The 19867-nt window shown below is 39.6% G+C and overlaps 1 protein-coding gene across 1 annotated transcript in view; it reads left to right on the top strand.

The window, feature by feature from the left end:
- Positions 1-19867, top strand: part of ryr1b (ryanodine receptor 1b (skeletal)) — a 78483-nt gene that overhangs the window by 53249 nt on the left and 5367 nt on the right. Inside the window, exons 75-96 of the mRNA XM_042413806.1 lie at positions 1039-1209; positions 1450-1509; positions 1610-1744; positions 2147-2259; positions 2371-2467; positions 2553-2659; positions 2754-2805; positions 3481-3561; positions 6510-6609; positions 7299-7378; positions 7518-7594; positions 7726-7799; positions 12280-12360; positions 12720-12808; positions 13224-13352; positions 13921-14025; positions 16850-16931; positions 17032-18341; positions 18430-18518; positions 18797-18989; positions 19332-19418; positions 19576-19830. Coding sequence (XP_042269740.1) covers positions 1039-1209; positions 1450-1509; positions 1610-1744; positions 2147-2259; positions 2371-2467; positions 2553-2659; positions 2754-2805; positions 3481-3561; positions 6510-6609; positions 7299-7378; positions 7518-7594; positions 7726-7799; positions 12280-12360; positions 12720-12808; positions 13224-13352; positions 13921-14025; positions 16850-16931; positions 17032-18341; positions 18430-18518; positions 18797-18989; positions 19332-19418; positions 19576-19830 — 3567 coding nt within the window. The remainder of the gene's footprint in view (positions 1-1038; positions 1210-1449; positions 1510-1609; positions 1745-2146; positions 2260-2370; positions 2468-2552; positions 2660-2753; positions 2806-3480; positions 3562-6509; positions 6610-7298; positions 7379-7517; positions 7595-7725; positions 7800-12279; positions 12361-12719; positions 12809-13223; positions 13353-13920; positions 14026-16849; positions 16932-17031; positions 18342-18429; positions 18519-18796; positions 18990-19331; positions 19419-19575; positions 19831-19867) is intronic.

The raw sequence follows: 19867 nt of genomic DNA on the forward strand, positions 1-19867 counted from the left end.
TTTTGTGATGTTTTAAAATTTGTTGTTGTCGCTTGGATTTCTTTCAGCTTCTGTAATAAAAATTCCTGCGCTGGGGGACTCTTCTCCTTTCAGTATTGTATACATTATTGGCTTTTTGTTCACTACCTGTTCACACCAAAAAGCCATACCATCCTTATGCTATCACCATTGATTCACTTGCCCTCTCAGTAGCATAGCTAGCTGGGTTTGTCGGGGGGGAACCGGAGCTAGCTTGACAACACCAGGTAGCTCTCATCATATATACTAACTGGACTAGTCCCTCCATGTCTAATTCATTGACACCATTAAAATATTAAATCATTGAATCACTGTTTCATGTTTTTCATGGTTGCTGTAAGACAAACGAGAAAACCTCCTCTCCTTGGCGATCAGATGAGCATTACTGTAGTGAGCGCCTGTTACCTGATCATTACAATGCCTCTCTCTGCCCAAAGAGCGCTTTTGACCCACATACACACCATGCCGTTTAAGGGCAGGGAGGGCGCTGTGGGGCCAGACAACAGTCAGTAATGAGCATCGGTAGCCTCTGGACAGGAGCGTGTGAGAAGAGCTCCAGGGCGATGGAGCTGACCCCAGAGTCTTGTGCTGTTCTGTGTGCTGTCCAGTGGACAGGATTTCCTCTGTCGGGCACTACTAACAGTGAGGCTGCATTGTGTGTAACGACTGTAGCTGATGCAGCAACGAAGCACCTGAAACCTCACCAGGAGCCTGTTGTTTACAAGAAACTGTAGTTGTCGGTCTGTCTGATTTCAGCTGATGAATAATTATTTTCTTGTTGATTCAGTTTTTCAGCATGTTGATATTGCGGAGGATATTTCTCGGCAGTTGGTTCTGTTGTCCTGTTTCATTTGGTTGAAGGCGTAGTTTTACTTCATCACTTTGTCGGATACTCTCAAGAGCCTTTCATGTCACAAAAATATTTCCGGAAAAATATTTTTTTTTGGTGTGTCGTGTGTACAGGGGAGTTGTAAGCCGGACAGTGATGGATCAGCCTTAATGTCTCTTTCTCTTCTTTAGTCTGGAGGCTCAGAGCAGGAGCGTACCAAGAAGAAGCGGCGGGGGGATCGCTACTCTGTGCAGACCTCCCTTATCGTAGCAGCTTTAAAGAAGATGCTCCCCATTGGCCTCAATATGTGCTCTCCTGCAGACCAGGAGCTCATCAATCTTGCCAAGATCAGATACTCACTGGTACTGTGATGTGTTTGAAGCCAACTCATTGACTGTATTCTGTCCTCACATACTAAAGTGGCACATTTATTAGCCTTAGTTTGATGTTATAATGAACACTTCAGTCTCTTTTTCCATTAAGAATTTATATAGAGGCAGAAATACATGTTGCTCTTTACTAAACTTTAGGATATTTGTGATCGTCTTGAATGATTAAATAAATGATGAATGTCCTCTGAGTCTTGGCTTCTCCCCTTGTAGAAAGACACAGACGAAGAGGTGAGGGAGTTCTTGCACAACAATCTGCATCTGCAAGGCAAAGTGAGTGAACCTTTTAATTGTTTTTACATATTAAAGAAGAAAATAAATATGCCTATTCCCTTGTAAATATCTTTTATAAATATTTGACCCTTCGTTTCAGGTGGAGGACCCGGCTATGAGGTGGCAGATGTCTCTTTATAAGGAGATGTCTGGAAAGGCTGAAGATGCCGAGGACCCTGAGAAGGTGGTGAAAAGAGTACAAGAGGTGTCCGCTGTCCTTTACCACATTGAGGTGGTGAGTAGCACAAGCTCAGGCAAACACATATGACTTCATACAAGGTGCAGATATTATTTGGTGGCCAGTCACAGCCTAATTTTAAGAAAAGTAGGCGTGTAACTGAAAGATCATTGGGTTGAATCTGACGGTTTAGCAAAGTATGAATAATTGAAAAGAAATCAGTCTTCTTTTGCAGCAGCAGCAGCCCTGAGGAAAGCTGCACAGCTGCATTAGGCAAAGTACACATATTTTATCGACAAAAATCACAAATTAGGGCTGCCACGTTGTAGATTACATTATAGATTTTCTCCTGCATAGGCAGCAACAGGAAGCTATATCCCTGCAAAGGCAGCTGTTGCATATAAAACAGGGAAATATACCCAGGAAGGATTTGTTCATTAAAAGTTTTTCTTGCTTCAGACGGAGCATCCCTTCAAGTCAAAGAAAATGGTGTGGCACAAGCTTCTGTCCAAACAGCGTCGCAGGGCTGTGGTCGCCTGTTTCAGGATGACGCCCCTGTACAACATTCCCACGTAATTATTCTCTTTATACTTAATAACAAACCAATCTATAAAGACCTCAGAAACCTTTCTATGAACTATTACAACCCTCCTGAATTAAGTCTCACTGACCTCCTCTCACAGGCACAGGGCAACCAACATGTTCTTGGATGCATACAAGCGCAACTGGTTAGAGACCGAGGGTTACTCATTTGAGGACAAGATGATTGACGACTTATCGGTAAGTTATCCTCCGATTAAATCTGAGATGTACGGCTGTGTATGAGTTTGTTATTGTCACGATTTGTCCTCTCACAAATAATTAGAAAGCCATGGAGGAAGAGGAGGAGGAGGAAGAGGAGACAGAGACAAAGCCTGACCCCCTTCATCAGCTGATTCTTCATTTCAGCCGCACAGCTCTCACAGAAAAGACGTAAGAGTGTCTTAACCTCTTCTGCAGCTCACCTTTTTGAGTTCTGTTTCTCACTGAGATGCAATTGATTCTTGTTTTTTTTGTCTCATTACAGCAAGCTAGATGTTGACCATCTCTATATGTCATATGCTGATATTATGGCAAAGGTACGACGTCCAGAGAGTCACTCGTCAGCAGCAGCATCTCATAAAATTTTGTGTCATGACAACATATCATCCTCTGCACATGGAAAATGATATGAAAAAAAAATGAAATGTATTTTCTTAACACAGTATTGCCTGGAATATTATCTGGATAATTGCACAGCAGAAAGTATGGTGTTAATTTTGGGGGTTGGCTACGGTTGTATGAAGTGCATTTGCCTTTAACACCAACTGCTCGGGTTGATTTCCAATGTAATTTTCTACCCAAATCTTAACTTTAACCCTTTTTGTCATTTAACCAAAATCTGTACTTAGCTTTAAATAATAGTGTCAGTTACCTAACCTGAACTGTAACTAAAGCTTCATTTACTTTAACCCTAAACTAAGCTGATAGTGGTTTACTTGCCTTAATGTGAACTTACTTTTGTGCATGATGGCCGTGTGACAATGGCGCCTCATCAACAAAATGTACAAAGTGTGGATTTGTGTCACGGCACAGGTAGTACTGGTAAAAGTATATGTTGTAAGTCTGAGGCTTTAATTACTACTAAGCTGTATCAGCTACTAACAGGCCATCACAATTTGTTATTCATATTTATTGCTCATTTTGTTAATCACTTCTGCTTAATCTGATGTGACCTTGTACTCAGTTGCTGACTTGCCTTCATCTCTCTCCAGAGCTGCCACATTGGTGAGGAGGACGAAGGGGGAGAACAGGAGGGGGAGGAGCCATCCTTTGAGGTGCGACAGACAGAGATGGTATGGGGGGACCAGGGGAAGGGAGACAGGGGAGTCAGCGGAGAAGCAACTCCCCACAAGTGACCACACTTCGTCATCACACTCGGCACACCCCCCCCACACCTGACCCCTGTTACACTATTCGTATTTTTTTTTTCTCTTCCTGTCTTTTCTCACGTTTCACTCACACCACTTGCCTATTTCCTGCTATGGTGGACTGACCTGTGCATGCCTTTGCTGGCCTCTGCCCAGCAGTCAGATCAGTGTTGCGGACTCAATTGTTTTACTTCCGTTCCTTGCATGCACTTGAGTGCAGAGAGATGGTGCAGCTAAAGACAACAAAACGAAAAAACTCAGGTCGAAACGAACCACTGAGTCTTTGCTAGCTGATTAATTTCAGAATCACAGTTTCCAAGCCTGACGTGCATCAAAAGTTTTTAGGGGTTGATTTAAGTCTGCTGCAAATCACATCCAAGCATGGTTCAATATATCTACTGATTGCTTATGTAAATGAGTAAAGCTGCAGTTAAACACATCTAAATGCACTTCCACCTTTATCAAAACAAGGAAGCACAAAAAATAGTGTAAAATCTGTGCTGCTGAGCTGGAAATACAAATATAAGACAAAAAAAATGTCGATTAAAAAAGATTTTTGTTGATTCCTAAAGGTTTAAAAAATAAAATTCTGTTTTGTGTATTTGAAAGCCAGATTTTTGCCAGATTACTGTTATTAATTAAGGAAAGTAAAGAGATTCTAACAGTCAAACAGGCGGTTTTTAGTAGCAGCACTTCACTGTTATTTTGCCAGCATAAAACTAAAAAGAAATACATGCTCATCAGCACCTAAAAACAAATCCTTAATAAATCCTAGTAAATCAACCCTTTAATATGACTAATAACTTAATGGATATCTCACTGATTTGCTCAAAGCCAGGTTTGGACACTGTGATGTTGTAGTCATAGAGATTTATGGCTTTTCCTGGAAGGTTGCATTACACCCATTTACACTGCAAATTCCTTAGATAACTGTAAGGGTCTCTTTAATGAGTTCAATGTTGACTCTCACCCACAGTCATTTGAACATCATTATTTACCTACTTCTTTTTTAGCACCTGATATCAGAAATGTGATGTTGCCATCCAAGACTTTACTGAGCAGCTACTTTTGGAAGCTGCGATAACAATTATTAAGCCAAGTCCTGCAACAGGTTTGCTAACAGTAGAACCGGTTTGCTTGTTCTGGTCTTGCGTGTCTGTGGTCAGTCTCTCCTGGACTCGCACCACCTTTTCCTGACTCACACCTTCCTGTACTCACCTGCTAATTGGACTGGTGTTCACCCAAAAGTGATTCACTTGATAACTGTAGTTTGAGATCTAACAACTCCCGAGTAATCCCCTTTTTTTTTTTTGTTTGATTTTGTTTGTCTTTACTTTGAATTGGACAAAGTCTCCCTCTCTGTGCTCACTAAGGACTACAGTAAACGCCTGCACAGTCAGCCGTACATACACTGTCGCAAAAACCCAAAACACACACACTGAAAACACTCGCACACACACGTTCAGACACGCACGCTCACAATCACATACGGTCTCTTTTCACCCGTCACAAAGTATAACAGACACATAGTTTGGCCCGAAAGAAGAGCAAAACTTCTGTTACTAGGAAAAAATCTCTCCATATTTTTTAATACATGGTCAGGCTTATGGGAGGGGGGGTGGAGGGAGGGGTAGATACAGGTCTGGGTGTTTTGGGTGGGGCTGTATGCATGGTGTGCAGTGGGTGGGTCAAGTCTAACCTCTTTTGTCAACAGGATGGTTTATAGCAGCTATACTGTATCATTTTCTACAAAGGGAGCAATGTACTTTAGTATGTAGCAGCATAAAGTAGCAACATAAAGTGTTGCACTCAACAGTGTATATAATATACTTTATTTAATGATTTCTAAACTTTGGACAGCAGGTCTAAATGATATATTTTCTATATGATATGTGTAACATTAACAAATAGCTTAGATTTGCAAACGCATGCAATTAAACATTAATAATATAATTTTATTTGGTTGAAATAGTTGAAACTGTAAGATAGAAGACACTTGGTTGTGCTGTTGGTAGCAGGAATGGCATGCTGTAAGTGTTACTCAGACAACTGCTGTTGCTTCCTCGTAAGAGTGTGTGAAGCGTGTGTTATGCTCTGGGAAGTAAATGTTTGCTGCCATCGAATGTTTGCTGCCTCTGGAAGATGACGAGCTGGAATAACGACCTCCGTCACTAATACACACTGTGTACAATGGAAGAGAATATGTATGTGTGTGTGTGTGTGTGTGTGTGTGTGTGTGTATGTGCGTGTTTTAGACTTTTATGTGGCTTTGATTTGGCTTTTCTGTGAATAAGACGCTAGTGTTGCAGCCAGCTTCTGACCTGAAATCTTACAATATTTCTACCATCAAGAAAATATATTTTTAAAATTTGGTTAATTTCAGAAATACACTTGTTTGCCATCTTGGTGACAGTCACAGACGAAAAGATTTTTATTAGCTTCATCACTGTCCGACTAATTCAACAAGAGGTTCTGGTTAACCTAGCTTAGCATAAAAACCAGGTAGAGCTAACTAGCTCTGTCATAAGTGTTTACAAACTGAATATTGTTTATTTAATTTAAGTAGAAATTAAATTAATTAAATTGTGTTTTTAGTAGTTGAAGCTATTTCTTGATGAATAATCATGTTTTTGTTCATAGCTTGAGCTATATTAGAGATGTCTTTCATGAGCTACAAGATTACTTTTCAGGTTACATCTGAGAAAAAAAAAAATTAAAATTAACAAGAGGAATTAGTCTAATAGTCTTAATTAGGTTAGAATTACAGTACAAGGATGTGGATACAAAGTGTGTTTGTGTGCGAGTGAGTGCGGGGGGCAGTGCAGTCAGTGTTGGCAGGGTTACAGCTGTGTCCCTCCTGCTCTGCTCCACAGGAAAAGGAGATGGAGAAACAGAGGCTTCTGTACCAGCAGTCCCGTCTACACGACCGTGGGGCTGCAGAGATGGTACTGCAGATGATCAGTGCCTGTAAAGGTAGCTGCTATACCCTCCCTAAAGCCACCTACTCACACATATGCACACACACATGTTTTTGTCACTTGTGAGGATATTACACTGACTTAAATAATTTACCTTTTAGCTATCATAACCTTAGCCATCTGCTATGTAAGTTACTCATCATTGCTAATCTGTAACAAATATGTCATTCCCTCCCACAGTTCAGTCAATGTAACACTGAATATTAAGATGCAGATATGAGAAACACCACTTTCTCAGGTTTTGTCAAAATAATATTAAATGACACACAAAAAATCTAACAAATGATGACCAAGGCAAATGACTCAGTGAGTGTTATTATGAAAATACTAAAGAACAGGATAAGGATATATAATTTCCCCAATTTTTGGCACATGATTTTTAAATATTTTTTGGGAAATCCAACGTAAATAAATGCTGTTATGTTGTAAGGCAGTTCAGTTTTTAAAATGCCAGCACAGAGCAACACAATGCACAGTTTCCTTAAGTTCTGTGAGTTTTGTGTTGTTGTTGATGGGACTGTGCTGTTATACACTGCACAGGAACCAAATTCCACCAGTTTAGCTGTTTGGTCATTAAAGTGAATTGAATTGAAAACAAGATCAACAATATCTGAAATAATGCGTCGACAGAGCTTTTCCATCTCTAAGTTGATTTTTATTGGGTCAAAAATTGTCATGTTTCAGGCGAACCTGGAGCCATGGTTTCTTCCACACTCAAACTGGGAATCTCCATCCTCAATGGAGGCAACAGTGATGTACAGCAGGTAAATAGAGTCTGTAGGAGTTTGTCATAGATTTTAGACAATTATATGTTGCTGTCTACCAACAGTTTAAACCACAATCTTAACATCTTCATTGCTGTTGCTAAGAAAATGTTTTATCGATCTTTTTGTCTGTCTGCAGAGAATGCTGGACTATCTGAAGGATAAAAAGGATGTGGGATTCTTCCTTAGCGTGCAGTCTCTGATGCAGACCTGCAGGTTTGTAAAAAATTCATGTGACGTTTTTGTTGTCAACTTTCCTTATTCTTGATTGTTGATGTTTGTAAGACACATGTACTCTAGGCTAACTGGCTAACTTGTTAAACTTACTGAGTATTTGATGTTGACAGCGTTTTGGACCTGAATGCTTTTGAGAGGCAGAACAAGGCTGAGGGACTTGGGATGGTTTCAGAGGAAGGCACTAGTGAGTATCGTCTACAGCGTCTTACGAGTATCTGAACATAGTGTCATACAGACTGCTACACAAACACACACGCACTGCCACATCGTTGTTCTCATTTTGCATTGGTTTGTGATATAATGTGACATATTTGTAGTTCTAGTGTGTCTATTGTATAGTCTATTGTTGTGTGCATTTGTGTTTGTCTGAGTGTGCCTGTTTATGGATGTCTAGTTGCAGGTATATTTTCATGTAAGTGTGTTAGTGTCGGATCCACGACACTCTTGTATTCAATCATAGCATTTTGACCGTTCATGTATGAAACTGTTCACCCGCTGACAAGCCATGAGATTTCTGGACTCACTGCGTCTCTCTTTGTCTTTCTCTCTCCCACATTACGTTCACTTTGCCCATTTCAACCCCTTTACCCCTCATGCCCATGTCTTTCCCACCTGTCAATTTGCTGCTCTCACATTTCTCAGATAAGAAGCTAGAACGTGGTAAATGAATCTTTGCTCTCATATATTTTCCCTTTTTTTTCTTCCTTCCTTCCTGTCCTCTCTGTCTCTTTTAGCTCTTCACCTGACTAGTCTTTTCCTTGCTGTGAACTTAATGTGCATTTCATTTCGCACTCAAGGACCCAGTGAAATATAGCTTTACAATTACTTGCTCACTGTTACATTGTAATGGAAACCTCACAATGATGCACATGATACTACAGCTGTACTTATGCATTGTATCTCCGCCTTTTTCCCTTTTGAAGTGATTGTAAAGTTACACTTTCATCCTTGAGTGTTTTATCACAGATCTACTGTAACTCCGACACTGTCAGTCTTATGACTCATCAATGGGAAGCAGGGCCGGACTGGGACAAAAATTCAGGCCGGGAATCTCACACCTACCTAGACCACCTCATAGACCAGGGGTACTCAATAGGCAGACTCCGGACCCAAACACAAATTAATCTAGACCGAGACATAAATCTGCATTATTATTATTATTTATCTTCCACATATGTAGGCTACTTTTACACAGCCAAACCTTCAAACCGCATCACAAAGGTGCTCTTATTTCATCATATTAAGCAGAATAATAGTTGAGTCAGCAAGACAGTAAGAGCAGGCAGAAAAAAAAGAAAATTTGATGTTATTTGACTAAAAACTATTTTCATTTTTGACTATTATTACAATATTTATAAAAAATATATATATATATATTTTATATACGTTTACAAGAATTTGCCAAATTTTAATATAATGCTGCCTTACAAACTAAACTAAACAGTTAGGCTACATACAGACAGCTTTTAGCTTGTTCGTAACAATTAGCCGTTAGCTTAACCAGTGCGCTGTAGTTGTGTAAAACATACCGGCAGTGGATGGGCCACTGTGGTCAAAGCAGTTGAAAATATCGCTTGCAGGTGGTTTGATAAATTACTTCTTGACTTTTTACTTGCAAACGTTTTATTGCGCTTAACGTAGTTGTCATTAACTTGAGTAAAACGTTATCTTCACTTCACCTGGTTCACTGTTTCCACCGGCCTCTCTGCTGTCCACTCTGTGCTGCTCTGTGTGTGTCTGTGTGTGTGAACCCCGCCCTCAGTCAAACACAGAGAGCAGAGGAGAGGACAGAGAAGCTAGCGCGATCATAAATGACACCAAAACGTGGTAGAGAACTCTCAACGTAGTTTTTGTCTGTTTAGGTGCTATAAAAAACACTGTACCTAAGTGTTATAATGGTAGGGAAAACCCTGCATTACTTTATTTTGCGCACAGACTGGAACGTTTCCAGGTGATGTTGTTGTTGATGTAGGAGGCTACGTGCACTGAACCAAAGGGAGGGGGGACTGCATGCCTACAGATCTGAATGAATGTGGCTGTCCCGTGTTGTTTTTGCTTTAATTTACCTCAATAATTTTGTATTTTGACAACCCGGGCCAATCGGCAGACGAACCAGGCAGGCCACTGGGAATTGTCCCTGATGGGAAGGAAAGGCAGTAACCTCATTCTTTCCTCTCCCACTTAGTTCTCTCAAGTAGATCATGGAGAACTGCACTGACCTGATGTCCTAGAAACTCTGAAATGAATTGCAGCAGCAACAGGGGCTCTCTAAACCCTGTATCTCCCTTTTAATCCCATCATTTATTATTAGTTGGTCCGTCCGTCATGTGGTAATAGACCCACACGGCTTGACCATCTTTGTAAAACCATTGCTTATAAATCCTCACGTTCCCTAAAATGCCCACTGACTTCACATCATTTTTTATTTTCCCTGTTTTATCATTACAGCTTATCAGGATTTTCTGTGGCATATCAGGTCACAACATTTAATTGTCACCTCATTGTTTTAGGAATTATTCAATAAGACAATATTCTAAGTAACAGGGTGCATTAAAGTAAGAAGAAGTGCAAAAACCAAAAGGTTTGTTGTTGATCCCACATTATGTTTGGCAAGACAGTTAGTTCTCTCTCCACCAATCCTTTGTCCGCTCAGGACAATTACACACAGCTACCAACAGTCTGAGCAGGCGGTCATCTGAGTTTAATGAGTGGCAAAGGGTGGTTCATACAGGAAACAGAGTGATAGACTGAAAAATTAAGAGTAAATATAAAATGTTAAGAAGAAAAGTCAAGATCTCTAGTATGTATTAGCCTTTCAAAAAATACTGTAATGCTGTAACAGACAGAATAATGCAAGGGTAATAAAATCACAAGTTATATTTAAAAGAAAAGTTTAAGCACTAACTCGTGCTGAATTCTGTATCTTGTAATGATTTAATACTGTATGTATTCATTACTTGTTGTATGTGATTCCAGCCCTTTACTTACAGATACTGTATATATATATATATTTCAGTATCTGTTATAGTAAGTGACATTACTCGCTTACTATGATTACAGATTCCTCCCCTGGCACTTTGTAAATGTTTGTTGTTGTGGTAAAAAAAAACGTGAAACACGACATCACCGCCGCAGTTTTGTTTTGTTTGTTTATGTACCGTCATAGTTAAATCTGAGCATGCTTGTGCATTTTTAACAAAGACGCAATTTTTCAAACAGCCAGTTTCTGATAGCATGCTAATAGAGAGCTATAAAATGTGTAGTTTGTAATGGATGGGGTTTAAAATGTAATGAAGTGCAAATATTTAAGTCAAAACTGTGATTAACTCACAACTTCTGATTGTGACTGGAGTCAATGTGTATTGATATTTGTCCCATACTCATAGCTTACTAGAGTTTGCAGAGTTCAGTAGATCTGTCCTGCATGACAGTGTGCCTTGAAGTTATCTGTATTTCTGTGTTCACTGTCAACATTTGTGTCACGACTCATGAGTGTTGTGAGCCTGTATATATATATATATATTTATATGTGTGTGTGTGTGTGTGTGTGTACAGTATATCTGTTATTCTCTGGTGCTCTGTCCTCATTTCTCTGTGTATTCCATGTCCATTTCAATGTGATGTGACCAGTGTTTGATATGCTGTCTGTTTGAGTTTTGTTGAATAGATGTTTTCTGTAGCCTGTTATGTAGCTACAGAAGCTACTGTAGACAAAGGTACAGTTTGTGGGAGGGAACAGGAGGAAAGAAAAACCAAAAGTGGAGTCAGTATGGAAGCTTCAGCCTCCTTTTCCTGCTGACAAATGGACGGGGACTCAGAGGTCTTTGTGGTTTTTTACTAACATATTCTAATGACTCTAATGAAAGCAGGGGAGTGGTGTGAGGTGATGGTACTGACAGTTTTACCATTTTTGCTCAGACACTCATACAAACATGCATACATACAGCACAAGTGCACTAAACACTGCCTCAATGTCATCACACACACACACACACATACTCTGTGCTTTAGTTATCTTGCTAATGAAGGAAAATACTGAACTACCCACATAAAAATGTGCTGCATCTGTCTCTCTGTGCTGATTCTAAAAAGCTGTAATCCAAAATTAATCCAAAAGTCTAATCTGAATACTATAAAGTCCACATAAACCATCTGTCTTAACAAGTCTTATTATTAGTGAAATAATCTTGCCTAATAGGCAGAATTATTTTGCTTGTTGTCCAAAAATCTGAATTTAAGAGATCAAAATAGATCAAATGACTTGTTAAGATGGAGATTGTTGCCAGTGTATTGTTTTGTGTTGAGAAGAAAAGTGCCATCTATAAGGACAGTAAAGTAGAATTATTTGGTAGAAATGTGGTTTTTTTTTTGCTATGTACTTCTTCTGCAAGGCAATATGATTGATATCTTACATGACTTTAAGAGGATCCTTTGAGCGATGAAGGAAAAATTAAATGTCAAATAAAAATACGGAATAAAGAATTGAGCTTAAAAAAAGTAACACACTGGTATTTTCCTTTTAACACATCTAATCGCTCGTGTCTTCTGTGTATTCTAATAGAATAACACAGCAAAATTACAGACTTCACATATACACTCTGTACTGGGACTGTTGAAACTCTCTCATGCACAGATTAATTTAGATTTCATTTTCCTCCGTCCAGATGAGAAAGTGATGGCTGACGATGAGTTTACATGTGACCTCTTCCGCTTCCTGCAGCTCCTTTGTGAGGGCCATAATAACGGTGAGTCACTGAAGAACAGATCCGTCTCTTGGCTTAAAGTGACATTCCAGCGAGGAGAGGTGATCGCTGGCTTCCTTATGATGCACTGTTGGAGACGACAAACCTCTGTTTCTTCACTAATCTTAAGCTGTTCCAGTTAAAAGTGTTGTCGTTGTACTGTACTACACATGCGCCTGATAAAATATCCTCTACCTGGATTGTTAAAGGTAAACTTCGACATGTTGGGATATTTCTGCTATTTCCTTTCTTACTGAGAGTTATTAACCCCAGTTATTATTTGACTGCTTAAGAATTTATAGTATTTCAATAGTTTGAAATGTCATTTTAAAGTGGATATTGTTTTTGTTGTCCATTTTCAGATTTCCAGAACTACCTGAGGACTCAAACAGGCAGCACCACTACCATCAATATCATCATCTGCACTGTGGACTACCTGCTTCGACTACAGGTCTTTATAATACACTGATACTTAGATCTTTGTCTCATTGAAAGTCTTACTAAAGGGTCATTTAACATCCAATTGTGATAAGTTGCTCTTTAAGACTCTTTTTTGGAAACGTTGCAATGTATAGATATTACTAAATCCCACTTTGTGTAGTTGATTGTCATTAAAACATTTATTACTGTGAAAAACGTCCAAATCAATGAAAATAGTCTTAAAACTAAAATATTAAGCAAAACAGCCATGTCTTTCTGTACATTTCATGGATTTTTGCCATGTCTGGATGAGTCTTTTGTTTATCTTTTATGCCAAACTAAATGTGTACTTTCACATTACATAAAGTAGAATAAAACATACATTATAATACTGTGATATAAATATACAACAATCCACTGTTCTTCCTCCTCCTTCCTGTATGCAGGAGTCCATCAGCGACTTCTACTGGTACTACTCAGGAAAAGACATCATTGATGATCCTGGTAAGAGGAATTTCTCCAAAGCAATGACTGTGGCCAAGCAGGTGTTCAACAGCTTGACTGAGTACATCCAGGTAAGAAAGCCGCTGTATGAATGATCAACAGAAGAAATCATGTAGGATTATTGATCGGACATTACAAGAGCTGATACAAGACAGGATTTCCAGGAGACACCGACTCTGTGTATGTCTTAGTTAGCGGTGACAAAGGAACACTTTTACAAGGGAATCGGCCATTAAAGATTGGAAAAACGCAATTAAAATACAGGAATTCCAAGTTTTTTCTTCCTAAATAAAACAATAAATGCATTTCTTCATATACAGCATATTTTAAGATATACCTCCTCCAAATCATAACCCAATCAAGCTAAAAAAAAAAAACATCAAACAAACCAAAACAAGACATTAAAGCCAATGAAATGAAACAAAATAATGCTCAATTTTAAACTGCTGTGGCTGAACAGTGAAGCCTTCCTCCGTTTTTGATGTATGGTCCAGTATATAGACAGATTTTGATTATATTTCCTTTGAAACATAGGAAAACATTTAAATATATCTCCTAACATGATAAAAGCACTGGAATATTATTATATTTTATGTTTGATTTTCCACATTTTCCACTTTCTGTCTCTGTGTCTGTCAGGGTCCCTGTACTGGTAACCAGCAGTCTCTGGCCCACAGTAGGTTGTGGGACGCTGTGGTGGGTTTCCTGCACGTCTTTGCTCACATGATGATGAAACTTGCTCAGGTAAGATACATCCTAATGATTACATCACATTTTTTAACCCTTTTCTAGCCATATTGAGTATTTATTTCCCAGAAACCTGAAAATTCAACACTTTGAATCATCCAATAATGTTTTAGTATTTGTCGTATTACAGTTGACCATGAAAAAAAAACAATTAAAAAGAATTTATATAGTATTTTAATTCACTCAGTCTATTTTGAGAATACTAATTTTGTGAACTGTCTCTCTCATGGTTCCTCCAGAGTAAAGTATGTATTTATTTGATTATTCTTTCGTTTAATGAACTGGTTTTTAATTTTAACTGGCTTTCCCCTCCTCTTTTCTGCGTCAGATTGTTTCTGCCTCTTTACTGAACCGTTTTATGTTAAATAGAGTTGATGATAGCATGTTATAAATATTATAAATTAATAAAAACAGAAATTTTACAGGATGTCCTCGCGTTATATTCCTCTGTAATTCACATTTACACGCAGTGTATTTTCTACTCTGAAGCTATTCTATTAATGATTTGTTAATACAATTATACAGTATTTTATTGATATTCATACATTTATACATTCAAAGAGATTTACACAACAAGCTGTTATTAAACATTAGTTAGTTCCTACTGATCTTGTATATCAATTACAACATGTATTAGCTGTGTTAATTGATGTAATTGGTTTGACACAGTCTGATTTGATTTTAGAGTTGTTGTTTATTTTTTTTTGGCTAGTTGTATCCATTCACCATTCTGCTGTTGAATTACACTCCTCCTCTGATCACCGTCACCGTGTCCTAAATAAACCGATCCGTTCACCTGATTCAGATTGTCGACAACATAAATTCAAGTGAAGATGGCAGAGGCAATTTGAGGAAAAAAACGTTTCTCTTTCTCTTTTACTTTAATTCTCTCTCACTTTACATTTTCTGATTCTGTATAATACTGTTAATCCACCTCCCCTAATTTAAGAAATTATTTATTTAATACTGACCAGAGTTTAGTGTTGGTTTGGTTGTGCTTTGGACAAATGTGTGTTTGCTTTTGATTGTTTGTGTCTGCAGTCTTTAACCTTTTTGACCTAACAAGGAGCTGCAGTGTTTCCTACTCAGTCTAATTTTGTGTGACAGTGTTGATTGTCTACTGATGCTACTGTTTAAAATGCATTTTTGTGTTTTTATATCTTGAGTATCTTTCCAATGTTAGGTTTTGTTTAAAAAAAAAAAAAACAGCCTTTGCATAAGTACTTGCAGAGGAGTTGTGGTCATTTTTAGACTTTCAGAAACTTTGTGCTCACGTAAGTTTACTTTTACAAGTGTAGGGATGTGATCTATCTGTCATATCTCATGTTTTTGTATTGGACAAGGAAGTTGATCTGTGCGGATCAATTAACACTGAAATTTAAAAAGTTCAAAGAAAAAGATTTTTACATAAATGAGATGTCGGCCTGTGGATTAAAATATTAACTTAATATTAATTAAATAATAACATAAAATAACATGCAGGCTTAGACAAATACAAAAATGTAGTAAAAATGTTGATGGATAACATTTTTATTTTCATGTGTAACCCTTGTTAGATGCACCCTGATCCTGGACAACGAAATGGCGTAAGAATCTGTGTCTCTCCGCCAATGCCATCTCATTTACAGGCTCTTCATGCTTCTTTGAATATCTCATGCTTCATCACATTCTTTATTACGCAGCTTAACACCTCCATCATTTACATTTCCTTCTTGGTGTGTTTTCTCTACCACAAGCCATGTTTTTCTTTTGCATTTACCAGTATTATAGTTTGGGGGGGGGGGGTTTTAGCCATCAGACATTGTCCTTGAATACGGAGACAGATTATAACTAGAACAGACACTGACTGTCGATTAGTCATTAGGAAAATCAGTACTGAATCTACACTAAGGACTAAATTGCATATATGATTTCTGACAGTTAAGCTGTATTTTGGAAGATCTTATTCCATTCGTAAAGGTTAAAAACTAAATAGAGACTTTGATGACATTTTTATTCCACACCAAATACATTAGTAGTCTGCTGCAAAGACTGATTTCAATGAGTTGAGTTTCTAGACTTTGCTCTTTACTTCAGATTCTGAAAAGGCTTTCATGTGAAAGACTATTGATTGCCTCCTAATTTATGAGATTTATTTCATTTATGTTCCCTAAAGCATCTAAACGTCTTGCTTTGCGTGTTTTGTTGTTTTGTGTATTTAGTTGTTTCTGTGGTATGAAAAGGTACCAGTTGGCAGTTGATGCTTGCCCATCCTGACATCCTTTTCCTCCAGATCTCCACCAGCCTGACAACTACTGTAGACCACTGTCTAAATGATTAGTGGCTGTTGTTATCATCTGGTGCAGGTCTTCAGGATTGCTAAGATCAGCGTCTGCAGATTTGCGTATGTCTTCTTTGCGCTCATGCATCCGCCACTTTTTCAGATAAAGGGGAAAGGCAGTGATGTCTGGCAGAGGGTTTTTTGTCCCTCTTCTTATACCTGCCTGTGTTTCCAGTGTTTGTCTGGCTTTCCGCCACACTGAGTGTATTATCTGTGATGTTAAAAATGCATATTCTTTATTTAAAAATGCAAACCCAGGATCATTTTTGGAGTAGAGCACACTCTGAGGTAGCGTCTCTCACCATTTTATCTCTCATAATGTGTGTAGTTGTGCAATTAACTTTTTAACAGCTGAATCCTACCAGAAAGGAGCACATATCCTCTCAGATCAAACTGTGATATATCATTAAAATGAGAATTTTCAGTCACTGCTCATGTTAAGAACATTGTTTTCTCCACTGTTTGTTTGTTTTTTTGCCGTATGTTTTGGCTTTGTTGCAGGACTCCAGTCAAATTGGACTGTTAAAGGAACTGTTGGATCTTCAGAAGGACATGGTAGTGATGCTTTTGTCCCTACTTGAGGGTAAGTCCTTCCCAGTCTAGTGATGTCCTCTCCTTTCTGTCGCATACCATCAAACGTTCTATATTTTCCTCATCTCCTCTCACCTTTGTACCTCTTTTAGGCAATGTCGTAAATGGTACCATTGCCAAGCAGATGGTTGACATGCTGGTGGAGTCCTCCAGCAACGTGGAGATGATCCTTAAATTCTTCGACATGTTCCTCAAGCTCAAGGACATAGTGGCATCTGACGCTTTCCGCGACTATGTGACTGATCCCCGTGGGCTAATCTCCAAGAAGGACTTCTCCAAGGCCATGGACAGCCAGAAGCAGTACTCTCCTTCAGAAATCCAGTTCCTCCTCTCTTGCTCAGAGGCCGATGAGAACGAGATGATCAATTTTGAGGAATTTGCTGATCGTTTCCAGGAACCAGCCAAAGACATCGGTTTTAATATTGCTGTGCTGCTCACAAACCTGTCAGAGCACGTACCCCACGACGCTCGCCTTCAGAACTTCCTGGAGCAGGCGGAGAGCGTGCTCAACTACTTCCGTCCTTTCCTCGGCCGCATTGAGATCATGGGATACAGCAGGAAGATCGAGCGCATTTACTTTGAAATCAGTGAGGCGAACCGCAACCAGTGGGAGATGCCGCAAGTCAGAGAGTCCAAACGACAGTTCATCTTCGACGTGGTCAATGAGGGCGGTGAAAGTGAGAAAATGGAGCTCTTTGTGAACTTCTGCGAGGACACCATCTTTGAGATGAACATTGCTGCATCTATCTCTGAGCCCGAAGGAGAGGGTGCAGAAGAGGAAGATGATGATGAAGAAGAGGAGGGCGGAGGAGATGAAGGCGACTCCGGAGACGGAGAGGATGGCAATGGAGAAGGTGGACCTGCAGAGTCAACCTCAGCCTTTGCAGACTTCCTGACAAGTGTGATTAACTTCTTCAACATGTTCACCTTCCGTAACCTGCGGCGTCGGTATCGCAAACTAAGAAAAATGACGGTGAAGGAGTTGGTGATCGGCCTGGTTACGTTCTTCTACACTATTCTGATGGGTATCTTGATGTTTGTCTATAGTGTATGTAAGGGCTTCTTCACACTCATATGGAAGGTGCTGTTTGGTGGAGGCTTAGTGGAGGGCGCCAAGAAGATGACAGTGACTGAGATCCTTGCTAGTATGCCAGATCCAACACAGGACGAAGTTCACGGGGACCTACCACCTGACCCAGGGGCTAGAGAGGTCCAAGATACAGACGGAGTGGCAGATCTCTTAGATGCAGTGGTAGGAGAGGAAGAAGAGGAGGATGGTGAGGATAGGGAAGGTGGACGCCTGCCTGGTTTCAATACTCCTGGAGGACTCGGCGACTTTGGTGAGACGACACCAGAAGAGCCTCCGACTCCGGAGGGCACGCCGCTGCTGAAGAGAAAATTGGTGAGGTGTTTTTCTCTGATTTACTGTCGTGTAACCTGTACTCTTCACCATTAATCAGTTAATCAACTGCCAACTACCATTAAAACAGTTGACGACCGCAGAGGGAGGACAAGAGGGAGAAGAAGGAGAAAAGGCTGAACCTGAGGAAGAGGCTGCTCAAGAGACTGAGAAAGCAGAGTAAGTGGTCTGCTTGTCAGGATTAATTTTAAACTGAGCAGCTTCTGCTAAAGATAATATCTGCTCATGCTAATATTGAACCACTCTCAGCTTGATATAATGTGTAAGTTATTATGAATTAAAAATAGATGTAATTCACTGTGCAATGTAAATGTGTCTGTTCACATTATCACATAGCTGTGTCATCCAAGTTTATTAAATATTAAAACAGTGACATTCTGTCAGTCCCAAGAAGGTTTTTTTTTCAGCATACGTTTCACTCTTCATGTCCTCTCCAGCACTGAGAATGGTGAGAAGGCAGAGAAGGCAGAGAAGGCAGAGAAGGCAGAGCCTGAACCTGAGGTAAAGGAGGAAGAGCCTGAGGAGGAAGAGGAGAAGACGGTGAAGGCCAAGTCAAAGAAGGATAAGAAACCTGTCGAGGAGGGCTTTGAGCTGTGGAATGAGCTGGAGATTCAGAGGGTTAAATTCATGGTGAGCCGTTCTTGGTTAGCTTATTTGTACTGTATTTTAAGGAATGTAGATGCTAGAAATGGAGACTGATAGGTTCATTCAGTTTGTGAGAGATTTTGATTGTTTTGGACTGGTTAGTTGTTTGGTATTTAGGGAGTCAACACATTGTTTTCTTGGGATAGAGTTTTTCATGACAGCCTTATCCCAGTATGCTTGCCTGAGTATTAACCCGTGGTAAATATTTGGCAACCACTATCATGTTGTTGCATATATCCACGTTAAAATATTAATGCAGTAAAATGTTGCTTTTGTGCTTTGCTGAGACGATACTCAAGTCTCACTCACGTCTTTATTCCCTCCCAGAACTACCTTTCTCGTAACTTCTACAACCTTCGATTCTTGGCTCTGTTCATCGCCTTCGCTCTCAATTTCATCCTGCTCTTCTACAAGGTCTGTGCTTTTTTTAACTAACTACTATCACCTCTGACCTGATCCCGGATACAACTTATTTAAAGTAGAAAGAATTTGGTGTCATGCCGCAGATATAAAATGTACTCCCAAGACTCAGCAAGTCTTCCGGGACTCATCTTCTGTCTGACCTCTCCAGGTGTCTGACAGTCCTCCAGGTGAGGAGGACTTTGAGGGTTCTGGTCTATTTGAGGGCTCTGGCTTGTTTGAAGGCTCTGGTGCTGAGGAGGAAGGTTCTGGATTAGATGAGGGAGGAGAAGATGAAGATGATGAAGGTCCCCTGTATTACTTCTTGGAGGAGAGCACAGGCTACATGGAACCTGCTTTAGCCTTTTTAAGTATCGTCCACACCATAATCTCCTTCCTCTGCATCATCGGCTACAACTGTCTCAAGGTGCGTGATGTTTACTCCTCTTTGCACCGATGTTTTC

This window comes from Thunnus maccoyii, chromosome 6 (genome assembly GCF_910596095.1).
Source record: "Thunnus maccoyii chromosome 6, fThuMac1.1, whole genome shotgun sequence".
In the NCBI taxonomy this organism is placed as follows: Eukaryota; Metazoa; Chordata; class Actinopteri; order Scombriformes; family Scombridae; genus Thunnus; species Thunnus maccoyii.